General features: G+C 43.8%; 1 protein-coding gene across 3 annotated transcripts in view; it reads right to left on the reverse strand.

Annotated features, from left to right (window-relative positions):
* nubp1 (nucleotide binding protein 1 (MinD homolog, E. coli)) overlaps positions 1-21,176 on the reverse strand; it is a 98,008-nt gene that overhangs the window by 2,464 nt on the left and 74,368 nt on the right. For 2 of the 3 annotated variants that reach the window (XM_070901036.1, XM_070901038.1), the window contains exons 6-10: positions 19,909-19,999; positions 14,730-14,884; positions 12,078-12,188; positions 11,219-11,321; positions 1,594-1,677 (exon numbers count right to left, since the gene is read on the reverse strand). In XM_070901036.1, the coding sequence (XP_070757137.1) occupies positions 1,594-1,677; positions 11,219-11,321; positions 12,078-12,188; positions 14,730-14,884; positions 19,909-19,999 (544 nt within the window). The remainder of the gene's footprint in view (positions 1-1,593; positions 1,678-11,218; positions 11,322-12,077; positions 12,189-14,729; positions 14,885-19,908; positions 20,000-21,176) is intronic. The other variant, XM_070901037.1, reaches the window with a different exon arrangement.

Consider the following 21,176-nt stretch of genomic DNA (forward strand, 5'->3'; position numbering starts at 1 on the left):
TTAGAACAGTTCCACTTTGGAACAGAAATTTTTCTTCAAAAGGGGGCGTGTCCGGCCACTGACGCCTGATTTGAAAGTTTCCACAGTGAAAACGTACTCCAAACTAAGTTAGAATGGAGCAAGTGAAGATTTTTGTAGAACTGAAAAAACCTTGTCTACACATTAAAAAATCAGGCGCAAGTTACAAATTAGGCGTCCGGAACGAGGTGGGGTGGGGGGGGGGGGGGGAAGGGGAGTCATTAAATTCTATAATAAATCCTTATTTATACTTCTACAAATATTATACAAATAAATCCAACCTGAATAAACATTTATAAGCAAAGAAAAGATTAAATAAACCATCTTCCTACCTGTGTGAAAGTGCTTCAGCCAGGGAGAATGCTGCAGGCGTTCGTTCCCGCGAGGGGGGTGGGGAAAAGAAAGCTGTTCGTTCCTGCGGCGGGGGGGCGGGGGGGAGGAGGCAGCCATTTGTTCCCGACGGCGGGCGGGGAGGGGGAGGGAAACGGCTGCCTCAACTTTCTGAGGCTTCCTGCAGCCTTCTCAGTGCTGATGGCAATGTGCTTTTATTAAAAAATGTTCAAAAATTAAACAGCTACAAAGAACTACAAAAATGGCCGAGTGCCAATGTTTCCTTCACACTGCGCGTGCGCGAACGCTCCAATGCGCACGCACAGTGTTACCGGCAAGAAAAAAACTAATTTAAATAGTACCCGCCCCCTCCCACTTACAAAATCGGCGCTAGTGTAGGCTCCGCCCCCCTGGGTGCCGCGCCAAGCAGACAAGGAGCTGCAGGGCGCTCCAGAATCACGCGGTTTTTTTCCGGCGCCATTTTAGGCGCGAAAAACGGGCGCCCAGCTCGGAGGGGCACCCGTTTTTTATCGTGTGGAAACTTGGGCCCAATGTTTCTGAGTTTTCACAGTGCTGAGTATCACACCTCAGATTGCCTGAGATTTTCTGATACATGCTGGCAATGGACAAGGTACCTCACCCTTGGCACAAACTCTGAGAAAAATCTCGCCTCAAGTGTTTTATCATTCACTTCACTTCAGGGAAGTGTCCATTGTCAGGTAAGGCTATCATGGATAGTGAACTGGTGTGGCAATTGTTGGGTTTGCCATAAACATACAATTCTAACTTTATATACTTTCAGGACTGCTTTAAAAAATATATATAATTGGTACCTCTCCAGTCCCTGTAAACGTCCTGACCCTGGGAAAGTTTTCTTTCATTCGGTGTCCTTTTTGAAAAAGTTCCACACAAAAAGCAATTCCAGACTGATGGAAGGTACTGCACCGGGATCAAATGCAATGATCACTTGACTAGCTGTTCTGGTTTTCCCCATACAGCTGGATTACTCACTCACTACATTATTACAATGTCAAAAATAATATTCAGCTGTCACAATCACGCCTTTTAGAGAAAGTTAGTAGAAAACTCAGCTTGTAGCTAGAAAATCCAAACTGAGCCTAATCTGTTGAGGCAATGTCACTTTCATGTAGCTGATGCACTCAGGTCAAATGAACACATAGTAAGATGATGATTTTTTGGTCCTTGAAAGTTTATACAAGTATTCTGAAAATGAGCATTACTTACGACAAACAATATCTCGGTAGGCAATGGACGCAGAAGAATCTGGAAATTCTGTCAAGAATGACTTGCCTTCATCACAACTCTTTCCTTTAGCAAAAATAAAAAGCATCCAAAAGTTACTGTACTAAGTCAAAAGGTTCACCAAACAAAAACTGAATTTTAACTTTTGTTAAGTGCAAGGATATAGATGGAAGAATCTCAGTTTTTAATAAATACTCTGTCATTTGAGTACTTCCTGTTTCTTTCTGAAAGTTTAAGAAAGGGACATTACCTCATTTACTTTCTAGTGCTCATCACAAGAATGAAAAAAGGTCACTTAGCCCACTTCAATTTGTCTATTTTCTAGACCTACAATCCAGACAGAGTTCGATCAGCTCCAGCACCCATCCTGCATTCTTTCACTAGGAGAGGTTTAGGGAAGGAATTCCAGAGCTTTGAGTCTTGCCAGCTGAAGACACGGCTGCCAACGGTGGAGCAATGAAAATCAAGGATGTGCAAGAGGTTAGAATTGGAGGAGCGCAGAGATCTCAAGAGGGCTGGAGGAGGTTACCGAAGGGAGGGGCAAGGCCATGGATGGATTTGAAAACAAGGATGAGAAATTTTAGATCAAGACGTTGCCGAACCGGGAGCCAATGTAGGTCAGCGAGCACATAGGTGATGGGTGAACGGGACTTGGTGCGAGTTAGGATATGGGCAGCAGAGTTTTGCATAAGCTCAAGTTTACAGACCAGAAGCTCTGTGCTGTCATTTACTTGAATTCTGCAATCCCTTAATAAAAATTTGAATTAAATTGGTACATTTCCTTTCATTCTTAGCTCCCTGGGTTGCTTTTCTGTTGTTGAAAGACAACCATTTCTGCACAATTTAAAAATGTAATCTAATTTCTTTCTGTAGGAACAAAGGTACACCTCTTTACAGGGTTATTTAAACTTAGTACCCATTTCAAAACATGTACCCAAGCTTATTTTCCTCAAGTTATGTGGAAACAAATTTAAGGGCCAATTGTGCAGATTTAATATTAATTACCTGAGGCAGCAGCGAGAGGATAAATAGCGGCCACAGAGCAGATCTGAATTAAAGCAGCAGCAACGGCGAGGCTCCGATTCAAAAACAAAAAAAATCAAAGACTGATGTCACAGGAGAGCAGGTAGGTGATTGGTTGGTGAGTATTACAGCATTTGTTTTGCTCTCCAAGTTAGGGAAGGGGGTAAAATTAAGAGCTGAGAAACTAACTTGCGAGTACTTATTAAACAAATAAAATAATTAAACAATAAAGTTAAAATATCAATTGAATAAAAGCTTTAACTAATTAATTAATTCATAAAACAAGGTTAGAGATGGCAGGGTAGGTGATGTGTCGTAACTGCAGCATGAGAGAGTTGGTGGAGAGCATTGCGATCCCAAGCAACCACATCTGCAGTAAGTGACTGCAACTCTAGGAACTTCGGCTCAGAGTTGTTGAGCTGGAGTACGAGCTGCAAACATTGCGATGCATCAGGGAGGGGGAAGAATTACCTGGACACTTTGTTCCAGGAGGCAGTCACACCCTTAAGGTTAAATAGTACTTTAGAGTTAGTCAATGGCCAGGGACAGGAAGGTATGGGGACCCAGGATGCAGTGATGGAGGAGCCTCAGCCCATGACCCTGTCCTACAAGTACATAATACAGTCAGATAATATTATCATAATACAGTCAAGCACAGTCAACATGGTTCCATGAAAAGGAAATCATGTTTGACAAATTTGCTGGAGTTCTTTGAGGATGTAACGAGCAGGGTGGATAAAGGAACCAGTAGATGTCATGTATTTGGATTTCCAGAAGGCATTCGATAAGGTGCCACATAAAAGGTTACTGCACAAAAAAAGAGCTCACGGGCTTGGGGTAATATATTAGCACGGATAGAGGATTGGCTAATTAACAGAAAACAGAGAGTCGGGATAAATGGGTCTTTTTCAGGTTGGCAAACTGTAACTAGTGGGGTCTATGTTAATGACTTAGACGAAGGGACCGAGTGTAATGTAGCCAAATATGCTTATGGTACAAAGATAGGTGGGAAAGCAATTTGTGAGGAGGACGCAAAGAATCTGCAAAGGGATACAGAAAGACTGAGTGGGCCAAAATTTGGCAGATGGAGTATAATGTGGGAAAATGTGAGGTTATCCACTTTGGTAGGAAAAATAGAAAAGCAAATTATTATTTAAATGGGGAGAGATTACAAAATGCTGAGGAACAGAGGGATCGGGGGGTCCTTGTACATGAAACACAAAAAGTTAGCATGCAGTTATAATAAGTAATTAGGAAGGCAAATGGAATGTTGGCCTTTATTGCAAGGGGTTGGAGTATAAAAGTAGGTAAGTCCTGCTACAACTGTACAGGGCGTTGGTGAGACCACATCTGGAGTACTGCGTACAGTTTTGGTCTCCTTATTTAAGGAGGGATATACTTGCATTGGAGGCAGTTCAGAGAAGGTTTATGAGCTTGATTCCTGAGATGAAGGGGTTGTCTTATGAAGAAAGGTTGAGCTGGTTGAGCCTATACTTATTTAGAAGAATGAGAGGTATCTTATTGAAACATAAGATTCTGAGGGGGCTTGACAGAGTAGATGCAGAGAGGATGTTTCCCCTCATGGGGGAATCTAGAACTAGGGGGCACAGTTTCAGAATAAGGGGTTGCCCATTTAAAATAGAAATGAGGAGGAATTTTTTCTCTGAGGGTCGTGAATCTTTGGAATTCTCTACCTCAGAGAGCTGTGGAGGCTGGGTCATTGAATATATTTAAAGGTGGAGATGGACAGAATTTTGAATGATAATGGAGTCAAGGGTTATGGGGAGTGGGTAGGGAAGTGGAGTTGAGGCCAAGATCAGATCAGCCATGATCAGATCAGTTATGATCTTATTGAATGGCGGAGCAGGCTCGAGGGGCCAAATGGCCTACACCTGCTCCTATTTCTTATGTTCTTATGTACAAGGTACTTGCTACCTGTATGGATGAGGGAAAGAACTGCAGGGAGGATGAGCAAATTGACCATGGCACCATCGTACAGGGGGCCATTCAAGTGGGGGGAGAAGGAAGGAATGTGCTAGGGAACAGTTTAGTCAGAGGAATAGATAATGTTCTCTGCAGCTGCGACAGGGAGATCCGGAGGTTGTGTTGCTTGCCCGGTGCCAGGGTTAAGAATATCTCCTTGTGGCTGGAGAAGAACTTGGAGTGAAGGGGGGGGGGGGGGGGGAGAGGAGGATCCAGCTGTTGTGGTTCATGTATGAACCAATGACATAGGTAGAACTAGGAATGAGGTTGTGCTGAGGGAGTTTGAGGAGCTAGGGCCTAAATTAATAAGCAAAACCTCAAGGGTAATAATCCCTAGATTACTACCTGAGCCACGTGCAAATTGGCATAGGGTCAAACAGATCAGAGATTTAATGCTTGGCTCAAAGAGTGGTTTGGGAAGAAAGGGTTTCAATTCATGGGGCACTGGCAACAGTACTGAGGAACGAGGCAGCTGATCCGTCGTGATGGGCTCCACTTAGCTGGGACTAGCTTCCTGGCGAAGCAACTAACTAGGGCTGTAGATAGGGCTTTAAATGATAAAAATTGGGGGGGGGGGGGCGGTCAGGTGAAAGGAAATTTTGAAATCTAAAAAGGAAAGTCAATACAATAGATCAGTGTAGTGATTTGGGTAAAAATAAGCAGTGTGTGACAGGATGGGACATAGAGATTAACAGTAGCAGTACAGCAGAGAATAAGGTCAAAGCAGGGAATAATGGTAAAAAAAAAATTAAAGGCTCTTTATCTGAATGCACGAAGCATTCGTGACAAGATAGACAGACGAGCGGCACAAATAGGGATAAATGGGTTTGATCTAATAGCCATTTCAGAGACGTGGTTGCAAGGTGTCCAAGGTTGGGAACTAAATGTTCCAGGGTATTTAATGTTTCGAAAAGACAGGCAGAATGGAAAAAGTGGGGAGGTAGCCCTGATAATAAAGGATGACATAAGGGGTAGGCTATTTAAGACTGAGATGAGGAGGAATTTCTTCACTCAGAGGGTTGTGAATCTTTGGAATTCTCTGCCCCAGAGGGCTGTGGATGTTGAGTCTCTGAATATATTCAAGGCTGAGATAGATAGATTTTTGGAGTTTAGGGGAATCAAGGGATAAATGATTTCGGGCAGGAAAGTGTTGAGGTCGATGATCAGCCGTGACCTTATTGAATGGCGGAGCAGGCTCGATGGGCCGTAGGGCCTACTCCTGCTCCTATTTTCTTATGTTCTTATAATTGACCTACCACTCGTTGGCTGTTCAGTGCTCAGCCATGCGAGGAACATGAAACCTCAGAAGCTTTGTTTCAGATCTTGGAGCTGTTGTGCACATACTCAAAAGGAGTTTGCTTAACAGACTTTCAACCGTACATTTTGAACAATTCCTAATGGGCGAGCGAAAGAGAGTAGTAAAGGAGAATGTGGGTCCATTAAAGGCGGATGCAGGCAAGGCTGTAATGGATAAGAAGAAAATGGCAGATTGGTTACATGAGTACTTTGAATCTACAGAAGTGGTGCTGTGACAGAGCAATGGCATTTAGCTGTTCATGTACACAAATCACTAAAAGCTAGTGCATATGTACAAAAAGTAATCAAAAAAGCTAATGGAATATTGGCATTTATCTGAAGGGATTAGAATTCCAAAGTGAGGAAGTGTTACTGCATTTATACAGAGCTTCGGTAAAACCCCATCTGGAGTACTGCGTTCAGTTTTGAGCACCAAACCTCAGGAAAGATGTATTGGCCTTGGAAGGGGTACAGAACACATTCACTAGAGTACCACGACTTAAAGGATTAAATTATGAGGACAGGTTGCATTTGGCTTATATTTCTTTGAGTTAAGAAAGTTGAGGGTTGATCCAATTGAGGCATTTAAAATGATTAAGGGATTCAATAGGGTAGATACAGAAACTATTTCTTCTGGTAGGGGAATCCAGAACAAGGGAGCATAATGCTAAAATTAGAGCTAGGCCACTAAGGAGTGAAATCAGGAAGCACTTGTCACACAAACAGAAAAATCGAAACTTACAACGCAGAAGGCGGCCATTTCAGCCCATCGTGTCTGCGCCGGCCGACAAAGAGCCGCACGGCCCTTGGTCAGCAGCCCTAAAGGTTACATGTAAACCTATGAACAATGACGGAAAGGCAAAGAGCACCCAGCCCAACCAGTCCGCCTCACACAATTGCGACACCCCCTATACTGAAACATTCTCCATGTGATTTCCTGAGAGAGGCAAAAAACAGATAAAAACCCAGGCCAATTTAGGGAGAAAAAATCTGGGAAAATTCCTCTCCGACCCATCCAGGCGATCGAAACTAGTCCAGATCATCACCCTGACCGTATTCTATTCCCTGCAGTACTTTCCATTATATCTGCGCCGTCCAACAAAAGATAATCCCAATTACCAGCTCTAGGTCCGCAACCCTGCAGGTTACTGTACTTCAAGTGCCCATCCAACCATCTCTTAAAAGTGGTGAGGGTTTCTGCATCCACCACTCTTCCAGGCAGCGAGTTCCAGATCCCCACAATCCTCTGCATAAAGAAGCCCCCCCCTCAAATCCCCTCTAAACCTTCCACCAACCACCTTAAAACTATGCCCCCTCGTAATAGACCCTTCCATCAATGGAAATAGACCCTTACTATCCACTATGTCCAGGCCCCTCAATATTTTGTACACCTCAATGAGGTCTCCTCTCAACCTCCTCTGTTCCAATGAGAACAAATCCAGCCTATCCAATCTGTCCTCATAATTAAGATTCTCCATTCCAGGCAGCATCTTAGTAAATCTCCTCTGCGCCCACTCGAGTGCAATCACGTCCTTCCTATAATACGGCGACCAGAACTGCACGCAGTACTCCAGCTGTGGCCTAACCAAAGTATTATACAATTTAAGCATAACCTCCCTGTTCTTATATTCTATGCCTCAGCCAATAAAGGCAAGCATTCCATATGCCTTCTTAACCACCTTATCCACCTGGCCTGCTACTTTCAGGGATCTGTGGACAAGCACTCCAAGGTCCCTTTGTTCATCTACATTATTAACTGGCCTACCGCGTAATGTGTACACCCGTTCCTTATTAGCCCTTTCAAAGTGCATCACCTCACACTTCTCTGAATTAAATTCCATTTACCATTGTTCTGCCCACCTGACCAGTAGATTGATATCCTCCTGCAGCCCATGACTTTTCTCTTCATTATCAACCACACAGCCAAACTTCTTAATCATACTCCCTATATTCAAATTTAAATTGTTGATAATACTGAGCCCTGTGGAACCCCACTGGAAACATCCTTCCAGTCGCAAAAACTTCCATCAATCATTACCCTTTGCTTCCTACCTCCAAGCCAATTTTGAATCCAACTTGCCACTTTGCCCTGTATCCCATAGGCTTTAACCTTCATGACCAGTCTACCATGTGGGACCTTATCAAAAGTCTTGCTAAAGTCCACATATAGTACATCGTACGCACTACCCTCATCGACCCACTTGGTTACCTCCTCAAAAAATTCAATATGGTTAGTCAAACACGATCTTCCCTTAACAAATCTGTGCTGATTGTCCCTAATTATGGTTGCCTTTCCAAATGCAGATTTATTCTGTCTTTCAGGACTTTTCCCAATAATTTTCCCACCAATGGTAATGGAAATCTGGAACTCACTCCCTGAAAAGACTGGATGCCGGGTCAATTGAAATGTCCGGGACTGGGATTGATAGATTTTTGATAGATAAGGCTATCAAGGGACAAGGAACAAAGGCAGACCAATGGAGTTGAGCTACAGATCAGCCATGTTCTAACTGACTGGTATAACAGGTTCGAGGGGCTGAATGGCTTATTCCTGTCCCTATGTTTCTAGGGAGATGGTGGAAGCAGAAAATCTTATTTCATTTAAATGAAAATTAGATTTCTTTCAGTAAATAATATTTTGGGAAGCAGCATGAGTAATTTAAGACATGACATGTGTTAAGAGTAGCGTGCTTGGGAAGAACAGATGACTTTGGACCTATGATTCCCAAAGCTTTCCGCCACTAGCTGGTTTTCCTCTACTCATGTCTGTGTTTGTTGTAGACTAATTGATAGAGATTGATTGCCATCATTGGTCAACAACTCCAATATTGTTGTATCATGCAACAACTCGAATGGTAGAAGCTGAACTAGATGAACATCTAGTTCCATCTAGCAATTCCCATGTTCCTGTGTTGGACACCTGGCTGAAGGTGCATGGATGCAGCCTGCCCACACTGATATGTGTGCGCACTAGATCCGTGCAGCAGAGCAAGTCTCCAATCGTCCTGGTTCAACCCTTGCCACTGGATAAAGGCCTAGCTCTGACAAGCCCGTGTGATGACTGATGTGCAACAGTCACCACACGTTAAAAAAATCGACGCACAGGCATCTTCCATCCCCTCAATTGGAGTTCAGGACTGGAACATCGGGTACTTCATTGAAACATGTGTGAACTCTTGTGGAAGCAAGTCATCCTCATTCGAGGGACCGCCTATGATGATGAAGGTGCATTATATTCGATATATTAGTCTGACTAAGCTTGTTGACGGTTACCTTCTGCCATTGATCTCTAGAATCAGAAATTCACCGTTGAAAGCTAGTATTTAAGGTTGGTCACTCAGCTGTTGAGGACAGTTCACCTCACCTCACCACGAGCACAGCTAATTAGAAACCTCAGCTTGTGGCTTGGTGAATACAGGTTCACTGGATCAACCACAATCCAGGGCTTGGGGGATAACTAAACATTCATCTTTGAAAAGACTTTTAAATACCAACAACCTTCAGCCAGAGACCATAGACTGGTTTTACAGTAGGCTTAAAAATATGAAAGTTACTAAGCTGAACATAACAATATTTGCTTGCCAAAATCCTTGGGCCCAAGTTTCGGCCTCAGTTGCTCCTGATTTTTTGGAGCAACTGGTGTAGAACGGAGTATCTTAGAAATTCAAATTCTCGGCATTTAGTTTGCTCCAGTTCTAGTCAGTTAGAACAGTTTCACATTGGAACAGAATTTTTTTTTCAAAAGGGGGCGTGTCCGGCCACTCACGCCTGTTTTCAAAGTTTCGACAGTGAAAACTTACTCCAAACTAACTTAGAATGGAGTAAGTGAAGATTTTTGTACGCTCGAAAAAACCTTGTCTACACTTTAGAAAATCAAGCGTAGGTTACAAATCAGGCGTAGGGAATGGGGGGAGGGGGTTTAAAGGGAAGTTTACAAACATTAAACACTTCAGTTTTACAAATAAAGAGCCATCATCAATAATAAATGATAAAAAAACATCAATAAATCAACCAATAAATCCATCAAAAAAAATTAATAAGAAATAATTTTTTTTTAAATCAATAAATAAAACATTTTCTACCTACCGACTGCAGCACCGGGAGCCCTCCAACAGCATGCTGGGATCCCCACCCCCAGTGTGTCTCTGTCAGTGTCTCTATCTCTCTGTCTGTCTGTGTCTCTCACTCTCTGTCTGTCAGTGTCTGTGTTTCTGACAGCGAGGGGAGGGGGAGGGGGGGAGAGGGGGTGTAGTGGGGGAGGGGGGTGACAAGGGAGGGAGAGGAGGGGGGGTTGAGAAGGGAGGGAGGGAGGGGGGGTGAGAAAGGAGGGAGGGGAGGGGGGAGGAGAGGTTGGAGGAGGGAGGGGAGGGGGGGAGAGAAGGGAGGGAGGAGGGGGGATGAGAGAAGGGAGGGAGGGAGGGGAGGGGATAAGAGAAGGGAGGGAGGGAGGGGAGGGGGAAAGAGAAGGGAGGGAGGGGAAGGGGGGTGGAAGAGAGAGAGAGAGAGAGAGAGAAGGGGGAGAGAGAGAAGGGGGAGAGAGAGAAGGGGGAGAGAGAGAAGGGGGAGAGAGAGAAGGGGGAGGGAGAGAGAGAGAGAGAGAGAGAGAGAAAGGAGAGGGAGGCTGCACGGGCCGGGCCCAAGACTTCGAGCTTAGACTTACCGTATTGACAGGTAGGTGGCGTCGGGTCTGGGAGCGCGGAGGGGAGGGGGGGTCGGTCGGGGGAGGAGATCGGTGGGGGGGGGGGGGGGGGGGGGGGGGGGGAAAGGGGAGATCATCGGTCGGGGGGGGGGGGGGGGGGAGGAGATCGGTCGCCGGGGGGGGGGGGGGGGGGGGAGTGGAGGTCGGGTCGGGGGGGGGGGAGGGCGGTCCGGTGGAGGGGGTGGGAGCGGGAGTCAAGTCGGGTCGGGAGGAAGCAGGAGCTGGGCGTGGGAGGAGCATTAGGCACGCAGCCCCAGTGAGGCCATTCGGCCAGGGCTAGGGGCTGCGTGCTTCGGGCCCCTCCCACACAGTTTTGGGCGCCTGGAGCTACTGCACATGCGCGCCCAGTTGTGCAGAGGTCCCGGCACTGTTTTCAGCGCAGGGACCTAGCTCCGCCTCCTACAGCTTTTGCTGCGCCGTGCCGAAGGCCAGAGGACCTGCAGGGAGCCGGAGAATCTGGAAGTTTTTTTTAGGCGCACTTTGTGGCGCGAAAAACGGGCGTCCAGGTCGGGGCTGCGCCGTTCTAGGCGCGGCCCGAAACTTGGGCCCCTTATTTTGCTTTGGACAATTAAGGCCAGTTCTTAGTGTGATATTTTTAGGACATACCTATCCTGGGATCCAAGGGCACTTTACCAAGAAAGGGAATGTTTAAATCCTTGCACATCTTCGTGGCACCTCCTGTGGTTGGTGGGAAAATTTGAGATTCATGCTGTAAGCAGACAGAAGAATGCAGAATAAGGAACAAACAATTATTTGCTAACTACGGTAATTTGAAAACATTGCAGACTGAAGGGAAATGAGACTTGTTTAAGGCTTGATTTATCCTGCACTCTTTGGCAACACAGTCCAGTGGAAAGCAGCTTCCTGAATGGGCTCTCACCCCACAGACCTTTACTGCACAGTAGTCTCCGGAGTTACACGGTCATTTTTGTATTAATGGCACCCAAAGCCACTGCATCAACACTAAACTAGTATAAATGCAGCCATAAATTTTCACTGAATAATTTATTCTCCGCAGCTGCCCCACCATTAACGAACCCACCCATTAGCCATAAACAAAAGGTCTTTAAAAATTCTCCTTACAAATATTCATATCATAGATTTCATTTCTGAAACTTATACGACCATATGTTCTATGGAACTACTACCTTGCCCAGTATTATCTCACAAAGCACTACCGGGATTAAAAACCATTGACTGTGATTTCATTCAACATGCAGCCATGTTCAGTGTTACCATTGGAAACAAGGTCATTCCATCCGGAAAGAAAGACAGAACCTCGGCTGCTTTTGAGTTTAAGGCATATATATCTCAAGAGCAATATTTGTAAGAAGCACAAGAGCAACTCGTCTGTCTGTCCTCTAGATTGTGGTTTGATGCACCAAGAACCGGGACAGAGAAAGGGGATACTAGCTTGCACTTTTAAAATAAGTTAATTTCATTCTCTCTGAATGAAATATCTCACCTGGCACTTTGGACACACAAAGCCACTCATATTTTCTACAACCCCTATTATTGGCAGCTTCACTTTCTTGCAGAAGTTGATTTCCTTTCTGACATCCTGTAGCGACACTTCCTATCACAAGATCAGAATAAAATTTACAGTATGAAGGGCAATAGTACAATAGAAATGAACTTTTAAAGGCATTTTATTATCAACACCTATCAAATCAGGATCCTTTTTATCAGATTTCAAAATACTCATGTCCATCACAAAGATATCTCCCCCTAAAATTCTGTAAACATTTCTCAAACACATTAGAATGAGAAATCTGAAGAGATTTTAAGCATGAGTTCCAGTTAAATGAAAAATCTTTCTGCATCAAGGCTGGAGAGTTGCAGGATTGACAGTGCTCGAGTGCTGATAAAACCCAAAATGATCCATTTACACTACATCGGGTTCCACTGCATTATCATAAACATATTGGGGACGAAATTCAGGCCCGCCAGAAATCTGGCACACTTACCGTTTTTTTAAAGTGTTTTTACCGCCTTGTAGGATGAGGTCGACTCTTGATTGATATTCAGCTCTTTGTCCTTTTTTATTGCAGCGGACCGGAAGTTGGTCATAATGGGGACGGAAGTGGGCCGGTCAGTACTGTTGAGGGGCGCAAGTGGAGGCGGAACAGAATCTCCATCACTGTCAGTCAGCAGCGGAGCGGAGATGACATCATGACGCGTGTGCGTCACCACTAAAGGGGAGAGCCTTCGGCACTTTGAAACTTCGGTCCACTGGGCCACTAGGGAGGGTTTCGGGAAGGGCCAGTGGCCTGGCACCCAAGAGGGGGTGCCAGGTTGCCTGTTGGCTGGCGGCCCGGCCGAACCTGGGGGCATAACTGTTGGCCCGACAAAAAAAGCATGGCGGCCGCAGGGGTGATCCTCCCCTTGAAGGGCAGCCAACGCTGCAGTAGCTCACAGAGTGAAAGCAAGGTGCACCGACAGAAAAAGCTGTCAGGGGCACCACGCGGCGGGTTAATCATTTTTGCAGGTGAATTTCACGGGAGGTGTGATGGAGGTGCGGGAGATTGGTGGTGTGCGCTTTGATGATGTGCTTAGGATGGTCGGCAGCAGCAGGGACCGCCAGAAAAATCTCTGAGCTGAATTTCGATCGTGGTGGCCATTGGACCAGAAGTTGGCGGCCACTCAACTCCACCATCTGGCCACTGCTTTCTGGCAGTAAGTGGCCTTTTTGGGAGGCCGAATTTCGGCCCCATTCTCTTCATAAATATGACCAACATAGAGATTATGTAACCCTGGCTAAAAAGGACGAACCCCGGATTCAGTGCCAAGGCATGTATTCTTTTTTTTAAATTCCATGCTATAAAATGTTACTGTTAGATCCCTGGACAACAGATATTGCAGCATTAGCTGTGGGTGTAATTTTAACTAAAAACCCAAAAGGAGGAATCAAACCCTGTCTGTTCAGCTTGCTTAGAGGTCATATTTTTAAGTGCCCTATAAAACCAGTCTGTACTGTCTGACAGAAGGTTGCTGGTATTTAAAAGTCAATTCAAAGGTAAGTATTCCATGCTCCCTAAGCAATGATCCATTAACTCTTGTGGACCAGCCCTCAAACTGGGCTTTCTGACAAACTGCTTGAGTGGCGAGGTGAACGGTTCATCAGTTGAATGGTCCAACTCAGACACCAGTTTGGACTTTTGATTGTAGAGATTGGTGGAAGGGAAGTCTTGGTCTACCAACTTCGTCAGGCCAGTAGATCAGGTTTTTGGTTAAAGTTAACCACATTTGATGCCCCAGTATGTGTTATACAAAGATCTAACTACAACGCTGTTTTTTATTCCAGTACTAGTTTTGATTGCATGAGGGGCTCAGAGGAATTTTCCAGGGTCTTCTCTCTCCGCAAAAGGGATTTCAACTGATTTTTTGCTTCTCCCAGGAGACGACATGGCTCTAGGTGGAATAGGGAGAGGGCGGTGACGGGTGGGGTGTGTATTTATTGTGATGCATAAGGCCTTTAAGTATAAATCAGGGGTGAGTTACAACATGAATTCAATGTCTATCTGGATTAAAGCTAAATTTCAGACCAATTTGAACCCAACACACCAATCAGTTTACAGCACTCACAGCAATGGGCAAAGTGGCAGTGAAGACACAAAGTTGCCTGTAAAAAATAAACTGCACTGTTAAGTAATCTGTAAAATTCAAAACACGATCGGAATTTGGAAAACACGCTTCATGCAACTGAACGACAAGCTAGAATAAGCTAAAATGTCACTCTTGGGATGTTGGGTTTAGACAACATCTTCCACTGATTGTCAATCTGGAAGCTGTGATACTTCTTTGAAAGTCTATCTATATCCATAGCATTTATTTTTATTTGGGCTATACATTGCATGAAGGGAGTGGGTGACATTGGAAGTATCACGTGATCTCCCGCCTCCAACCACCCCACCGGGTCAAAAGTCTTTTCCTCCCCCTCCCATCTCCAATATTAACAAAAGTGCTCAAAGAAAATGGGGAAAAAAAACAATTTTTTTAATGTCCATGTGATTTTTCTCCTGGGTTGTCCAGGACATTAATCTTTAATTCCTGTAGACTTCAGGACAATCCTAGAGGCTTTGCAACCCTAGTATTCAGTTTACATAATGCAGCCTACCTGTGGAGTGGTAATGATCACAGCTCCGTCGACCTGTGTGGCACTCAGGTACTGTACAATAGAAAGATGTTCATCCGAGGTACCAGGTGGTGTATCAACGATCAGATAGTCTACTTCACCCCAGTCCACATCTCGCAAAAACTGCTTGATTAAACCTAAAGGGGCCAGTCAACATTTTGTCAATAAATGCCTGCAAATGAAGATTGAAAACTAAAAATAATGTCGTCAGTGCACTGGCATACTACGTTGGAGCACAATACAAAGCATACCGCAATGACTGTATTGGGGTCCACACCCGTGATTCCTCACAGGCTTGTGTTCCCAATCTGAAACCATATGCTTCTGGGAAACACTAGACAGAGGCTAGGTGCTTTATCACTGTAAGGCAGCGAGAATCATCCTTGAACAACTCTCACGCACACCTTCAGCAGCTGGCTCCAGAGGTCCTGACTGGGGTTTGTGGTAAATCAAATGATGTGCTGTTTTGTAATGACGGAAGTATTATACCTTGTACACACAATGTATAATTCTGTGACTAAGGTGGATCTGTGTTTAAGATGCCGTCCTTTGAAGGCCAGAAGATCTCATTGTTTTAAGTATAAACAGCCTGCGATTATTCAGAGTTGAGTTGAAATTTGGTGAGGAAGCTTTGCAGGTTGGGATATGCACGTCAGTTTTAGGTTGCTATCGAGAAGCCCCTAACATGTTTAACATCTGTGACAAAATGCAATGGCTGGAGTGAGACAGTTGGATGTACTGGCGTAGTTTGAGGCATCAGTTGTATTTAGCGTAGTTCAGCTCCTAAGATTAGATGCAGAAAGCACAAAATTATCGCATCATCATCACGCTCACTGGGAACTTAAAACTCAGTACTAGACATTCAATTTATTTCTGAACAGGCACATGAACAAACCGATTGGGTGCAGGGGTTGTGAATGCACTTTGGCAGAACAAACAACAACAAAATCAAGAAAAAGCCACAGATCACTGGCAAAAGATTTTTAAGAACTATTAGATGTGTAAAGTCTCCATATATCCTATTATGAAAATTTCCTGCCCCTCACACAGTCTGAAGCAAATTTCTGTGCCTCACCCGAAAAAAACTAAAGAAACAAAGGCACTTCTTTGCAACGTACTGAAGAGCTCCCCAGAAAGAGAAATTTACCTGAGCCACAATTTCTGCATGTTGTTAAATGACTTTCCCATAAACAAAGGCAGATCTGATCACTAAATAGCATTTAATCTCTAAATGAACTCACCCAGTGTTTAGTTATCAATGAAACCTTAGCCTCCAAAAGACACACACCTACATTTCAGCAGTTTCAGAATTTAAAAAAAATGAAGATAATCACAAAAAGAATTAAAAAGAGAGGTTGGAAAAAAATCTTTTACACATTGTGGTTAAAATTCCCGATCACAAAACAGTTGTTGCAGCAAAGTTCATAAATTCTTTAAAAAAAAAACTAGTTTCCTGAAAAAGAGGAATGTTAAAGGGTATATGGGGAGCATGTGGGAGTGGAATTAGATTAGGTGGCTCAGGAGGAGAGCGAAACACCCGTGCAGAATTGATGGGTCAAATGCCCCATTTCTGTGTTGTAACAGTCCATGATTCAATAAAACTAGGCATCTACTGATTTACCACAAGTAGCACATCGCAATAGTCACCAGTAACGAGCAAATATCGAGCTGCAATCCACAAGCCAAAGTAATGTTGAATACATTTATCAAAACAGTAGAATAAAAATCAGAGGAAGTCATGACCAAATTGTAGTTTTCTTTTATTAATTCACGGGATGTGGCATCACTGGCAAGGCCAGCATTTATTGCCCATCCATAATTGCCCTTGAGAAGGTGGTGAGCTGCCTTCTTGAACTGCTGCAGTCCGTGTGGTGAAGGCATTCTCACAATGGTGTGTAGGGAGTTCGAGGCTTTTGACCCACTGACGATGAAGGAAAGGCGATATATTTCCAAGTCAGGATGGTGTGTGACTTGGAGGGGAACTTGCGCCTGCTTCCCTTGTCCTTGTAACATAAGAACATAAGAAATAGGAGCAGGAGTAGGCCATACGGCCCCTCGAGCCTGCTCCGCCATTCAATAAGATCATGGCTGATCTGATCATGGACTCAGTTCCACTTCCCCGCCCGCTCCCCATAACCCCTTATCCCCTTACTGCTCAAGAAACTGTCGATTTCTGTCTTAAATTTATTCAATGTCCCAGCTTCCACAGCTCTCCGAGGCAACAAATTCCACAGATTTACAATCCTCAGAGAAGAAATTCCTCTCTGTTTTAAATGGGCGGCCCCTTATTCTAAGATCATGCCCTCTAGTTCTAGTCTCCCCCATCAGTGGAAACATCCTCTTTGCATCCACCTTGTCAAGTCCCCTCATAATCTTATACGTTTCAATAAGATCACCTCTCATTCTTCTGAACTCCAATGAGTAGAGGCCCAACCTACTCAATCTTTCCTCATAAGTCAACCCCCTCATCCCCGGAATCAACCTAGTGAACCTTCTCTGAACTGCCTCCAAAGCAAGTATATCCTTTCGTAAACGAAAACTGCACGCAGTATTCCAGGTGTGGCTCACCAACACCTTGTATAGCTGTAGCAAGACTTCCCTGCTTTTATACTCCATCCCCTTTGCAAGAAAAGGCCAAGATACCATTGGCCTTCCTGATCACTTGCTATACCTGCATACTATCCTTTTGTGTTTGTACCCCCAGGTCCCGCTGTACTGCAGCACTTAGCAATCTTTCTCCATTTAAATAATAACTTGCTCTTTGATTTTTTTCTGCCAAAGTACATGACCTCACACTTTTCAACATTATACTCCATCTGTAAAATTGCCCACTTAGCCTGTCTATGTCCTTTTGCAAAATTTTTGTGTCCTCTTCACACATTGCTTTTCCTTCCATCTTTGTATAGTCAGCAAACTTGGCTACATTACACTCAGTCCCTTCTTCCAAGTCGTTAATATAGATTGTAAATAGTTGGGGTCCCAGCACTGATGCCACTAATTGCACCAATGCATCCACAATCCCTGCCGCTACTTCTCTTAAGACCCTGGGATGTAAGCCATCAGTCCAGGGGATTTATCTGCCTTTAGTCCCATTATCTTACTGAGTACCACCTCCTCACTGATTGTGATTGTGTTAAGTTTCTCCCCTCCGACAGCCCCTTGAGTATCCACTGTTCGAATATTATTAGTGTCCTCTACCGTAAAGACTGATACAAAATATTTGTTCAGAGTTTCTGCCATCTCCATGTTCCCCATTACTAGTTCCCCGGTCTCGTCCTCTAAGGGACCAACATTTACTTTCGCCACTCTTTTCCTTTTTATATACCTGTAGAAACTCTTGCTATCTGTTTTTATATTTTGTGCTAGTTTACTTTCATAGTCTATCTTCCCTTTCTTAATCATTTTTTTAGTCGTGGTAGAGGTCGCAGGTTTGGGAGGTGCTGTCGAAGCCTTGGTGAGTTGCTGCAGTGCATCTTGTAGATGGTGCACAGTGCTCTGCTCGGACCATACCTTGAATTGTGTGTGATCATCAAGGTGCAAGGGAGACATCCTAGCCAGTGCAGAGAAGAGCCACAAGGCTGATCCCTAATGTCAATGGTCTGAGTTACGAGGAAAAACTGGAGAAACGCAGGCATTTCAACCTTGAAAGCAGCAATCGGAGAAGTGATCATAGATAAATAAGATAAGATAGTAAATAGTATGGAAAAGGTAAATCCAGAAAATTACTTCAAAACAAATAGAGTAGGACATGGCAATAAACTAGTTAAAGACAAGCCTAGGACTGATGTAAGAAAGTTCTTCTTCTTTTAGAGTGATCAGCACATGGAATGAACTTCTGCATTGAGTGGAGGCAAAAACTTTAGAATCATTAAAAAACAATTGGATGCTATAGAAAAGGAGAGAGGGGGCATGTCTTTCTGGATGGATGAACTAAGGTGAGCCAAATGGATTCCTCATCTGTAATCATCTTGTGATCTCAATGAATATTTCAGATCAGTCATAATCTTACTGAATAGGGGTCGAGGGGCCAAATGGCCTACTCCTGCTCCTATTTCTTATGTTTGTTCTTAAAAAAACAGCATCAATCGATATAAAAGACAAACAATCCCGCACTTAATAGAATTCCTAAATTTCAAACACATACTCTGCAGGCGTGGTTTCCAATACAGAGAAAGGAAATGCAACACTAAGAAATTCAGTTTAATTCCAATCATGTGCCTTTTGGGTTCTAATATGGTCAAAGAACTGAATCATCCCCTTTCTAAATTCATAGTTTTAAAATATCAGGCTAATAACAGATGTCAGAACTACAAAGTGGTTCTGCTTTTTGCACTTGCAGTCTTACGTTTGAAATAACATAAACCACAAGTTTTGTACCGATTAAAATGATTAAGCTGTTCCCACAGACTGAATTGCTATTCAAAAGCCTTCAGTGGTAATAAGCAGGTGATTGCCATTTTAACTGAATACGTCACACACTCTAAATTTTGTGCATTTTCCACAGTAAACATAATTATCCTCAGTCTCTTCAAACTCTCAAAGCCACATCTGCATCCATGCAATGACTGGTTTGAAAAGGAGGACTAAACAAAATGTTTTTCATATTTTTTAATCTCTAACCAAGCATCATTTTCTGGCTGCGAAGGTGGGCACATGGCCAACTAGATGGCCTCAGCCAATGACGCTCTTAAGCAGGTCACGGAAAGTGATCCCTGGGTGTTCCCTCACTGCTTGTGGAGGATCTCCTGAACTCCACTCAGTTTCTCTCCTCCTCGATTGGTAAAATTAAGATTGGATATTTGACTTGTGTGGAAAAGCAGGAGCAAACTAACACAGCAAGTGGAGTTCCTGAATGCTGCATTTATTCGGTCCGTGGCTAGTTTGAGGACTCACTGCATTAAAACTAGTTTTTCTCCATGATATAGTTCTTATATTTCCCCAATCAAACTTTATAATATTGTATTAAGGATTAGGCCGGATAGCTCTTGGTCGGCCAGCGCAGACATGATGGGCTGAAATGGCCTCCTTCCGTGCTGTAACTTTCTATGAGTTGAGAAATTATTCTCTTGGTTGCTACACATTTGAAAACCGACTCATGTTTTAATGCTGTAAAGGACATTTGTTAAGTCAGAAAGGATTAACTCAACAAAAGAATACCAACCATTTTTCTTGGGCCCCCTCCAAATGACAGCATCATCAAGACTGCTGAGCAAAAATCCCACTGACATTACACCCAAATTTTCCTCTACGTACTGTAAGAGACAAAAGAGATAAAACAGAGTGAAACCATCAACATAACTTATAGTGATGTGGCTGGAGATCAGCTCAACAAATTCTCACAACTATCTTGTGCATAGCAAACCAATTCCTATATTAAATTGTTGGGCGACATGAGACACAACAGTTATAACGAACTGAACAGCTTTGAAATGCCCACCCGTTATAATACAACGGGAAACTTGACTCATTTAGAAATGAACAGTTTATAGCATTCATGATTTGTATTTAATTTAATACTTTTGGTCAATTTTGTACTCATCAGTGCTGGGAATTGTCATTTTTTTCACCGAGTATCAGCACCAAACGCTTCTCGGCTATCTATCTATTTAGCAATGAGCTGGAAGCAGGCAAAAGTTCCATTTATTCTCTGTGAATTTTTCAATTTGCCACACCAGCCATCCTGGTTATCTGAGCAGCACGACTAATTCAACGTGAATCTGTGAGCACTGCTGCATTATGGACTCGTGCTGATAGACAGTAATACTTAACTCTGAGCAGTCTTGCAATGACCAGTAACAAACAGGTTTCAAGAGAAGTTTTCCCACAAATGTATTTGTGGACCATAAGGACGTAGGCGAGCAATTAAGATGTGTTGATTATGGGTTTAATCAGCAAAGCTGTTCAAATGTACACAGAACCATTCTGGCTGCACGGCCGCCTATTGTTGCAGACCGTGGACACAGAGTTACGGAGCTGCACGCACAGCGAGTGAGCTCTGTGGGAGAAATGTCAAAGAAACAGACAGCAAAAAGAGAGACAGCCTTTGGTTTCACTTCCATTAACTGGAAAGATTATTTTAAAAATTCAATGTTTCCATTCGAGGCTTTATTTCTTTTGTACCAGATCACAATTTTTTTAAACCACTTTGCAGCACATGTTCTGTGGCACAACTTTCCAGCTAGGATTGCTATTAAAAATGCTCTTTGGTCCCACATCAGAAATGGGACTGGAGGTAATGTTGGGCTGCTCTTCAGCACCTCCTGGAGTCTAGTTCAGAGTGCAGCCAGAGGCTTGGAACTAGAAGAGAGATTCTACACTCCCATCGGCGCGCTACGCCTGAGGGGAGCGTGTTGTGAAGATAGGGCCAAAAACAGTGTAACCTCAATACTCCAACCTGCAGTCCCAATGAGAACAATGGCTTGATGAGGG

This window comes from Pristiophorus japonicus, chromosome 15 (assembly GCF_044704955.1).
Source record: "Pristiophorus japonicus isolate sPriJap1 chromosome 15, sPriJap1.hap1, whole genome shotgun sequence".
Classification (NCBI taxonomy): Eukaryota; Metazoa; Chordata; class Chondrichthyes; family Pristiophoridae; genus Pristiophorus; species Pristiophorus japonicus.